The sequence below is a fragment of the Cyprinodon variegatus genome, unplaced genomic scaffold (genome assembly GCF_000732505.1).
Source record: "Cyprinodon variegatus isolate N-32 unplaced genomic scaffold, C_variegatus-1.0 Scaffold392, whole genome shotgun sequence".
Taxonomy (NCBI): domain Eukaryota; kingdom Metazoa; phylum Chordata; class Actinopteri; order Cyprinodontiformes; family Cyprinodontidae; genus Cyprinodon; species Cyprinodon variegatus.
The window spans coordinates 301,643-303,598 of record NW_015150845.1 but is presented as its reverse complement, the minus strand read 5'-3'; the positions used below and the strand labels follow the sequence as shown (position 1 = coordinate 303,598).

At 42.6% G+C, this 1,956-nt stretch overlaps 1 protein-coding gene across 2 annotated transcripts in view; it reads left to right on the top strand.

The window, feature by feature from the left end:
* LOC107092726 (E3 ubiquitin/ISG15 ligase TRIM25-like) overlaps nucleotides 1-1,956 on the top strand; it is a 10,856-nt gene that overhangs the window by 1,866 nt on the left and 7,034 nt on the right. For both annotated transcript variants that reach the window (XM_015387353.1, XM_015387354.1), the window contains exon 2: nucleotides 992-1,908. In XM_015387353.1, coding sequence (XP_015242839.1) covers nucleotides 992-1,908 — 917 coding nt within the window. The remainder of the gene's footprint in view (nucleotides 1-991; nucleotides 1,909-1,956) is intronic.

Sequence of the window (1,956 nt, the reverse complement as noted above, 5' to 3'; positions counted from 1 at the left end):
AAAATATCGGCACATCGGATATCGGCCAAAATCCCAATATTGTGCATCACTATAAATTTACTTAAACAACCCAGCAAATCTTTATTAAAACCTTATTAAAAGCAGAATTTTCTGAGATAAATCAAACAACTGGAATATGGCTAATTGGGGCTGAATCAATTTAACAGATTATTCGTGAGAGCAGCCTGCACTGAGCAGCAATTATACCAAAATTGTAAAGAAAAATTTTGCATTTAAGATTAATACAATTTTTTTTCTGTCAGTCTGTTCTTTCCAAAAATAGACCGTCAAGTGGAAAAGTTTTAGTTTCATCTGGTTTAATCTCATAAAAAGTAGCCTTATGGAACTTTTTGCTATCCAATTATTAATTAAAAAAAAATAATCGACAGATTAATCGATTTACAAAATAATCGTTAGTTGCAGCGCTAATGAATATGCCTCAAACTGCTCCTCTTTTCTTTGAATATTAATCACTGAAACATCCTTATCTGCTTAGTCATCAATAAATCCTTTTTTGTAACAGTGCACAAAAAGCAATCTCTCTTCCATTAGAAGATAAATTCATCTAGATAAACATGGAATTCACAACTAGAGTGGAGGAAAAAATCAATACCAATATATATTGTAATAGAAAATTGATCGAAATCATCACCTGAAATCCAACTCTGTGGGTCAAACAGTTTTGAAGCTGACTACTGATTTAGATCCTGCAGCATGAACCTAATCAGGACAATTATTTAAAAGAAGAAAGATTATTCAGTATTAAAAAAAAACAGCAATCTGAATTAAATCATGATTTAACATTTGGGTTCGCTACGGTTTCATACAGAAAAGCTTTTTACTTGAAAAAAATCTAATCAATCTTTTTAAACGCTGCTTTTTTATTGACTTATGTTGATCTTTGTCTGATATAAAATGTGTTTAAACCAGAAGGTGGAACATTGTCTTAGGTCAGTCATTTTCTGATCTGCTTGCATCAAATGTGCCACAGGGACACCATCCAGTCATAAGGAGCAAAGCACACCTGCCTCAGACTTGAGGAGACCCTCACTGACCAATCGCATCCTTGGAAAGAGAAAGGCCAGCACCCCTGTTTCAGAGGAACATCTCCCAAAGCGAGCAGCTGCAGAGTCTCCCAGGAACACTGAGACTCCCACCACCTCCTCTTCAGATGAATCTGGGGATTCAGCTTTTGCAGGAACGTCCACAAGAGCAGCGGAGCCAGAACTCTTGCAGTTTGCAGCTGGTGACGGAAAATCCCCGACAGAGAACTCTGACAGCAAAGCAACTGACAGCGATGTGCCTAAAGACGTCCCAAGCAAGCAGAACCAGCGAATATTGGAATCAGCGGATGATTCTGACAGCTCCAGTGAAGTAGATCTCTGCGATGCTCCTGTTGCCGCGTCTCCTAAGAGTGTTCAGTGTACAACAGGAACGATCATCTCCCCAAAGAAACCTGCTTCACCTGCGCGCTCTGATAGCCGTCCAGCGGGGTCGAATATAGGGAAGGAAGCTCCTCTGACGTCCGCTAAAAGCTCAGCAGGTGCTTCCAGTTCCTCGAGCCGCTTCCCTCTTTTCTTCGGATCAGTGAAGAACAGCTCCAACCAAGTCCCCTGTCACTACTGCCCCAAATCTGGATATCAACCAGCTGTGAAAACCTGCCTGGTGTGTGGAGCTTCCATGTGTCAGGAACACCTTCGTCCTCACCTGGAATCACCGGTCTTCCAGAATCACACCCTGGTTTCTCCCATGGAGGACATTTCCCTCTGGAGGTGCCAGGAGCACCAGGAGATCAACCGCATCTACTGCAGACAGTGTGCGGCCTGCGTGTGCACTGTGTGCACGGTGATTGGCTCCCACCGCGACCATGAGTGTATCAGCATCAGGGAGGCGGAGAGGGAGCTCAGGGTGAGTGCGGTGCAGCAGGTTTACTTGCAGTTCATAAATGTGAGCTGG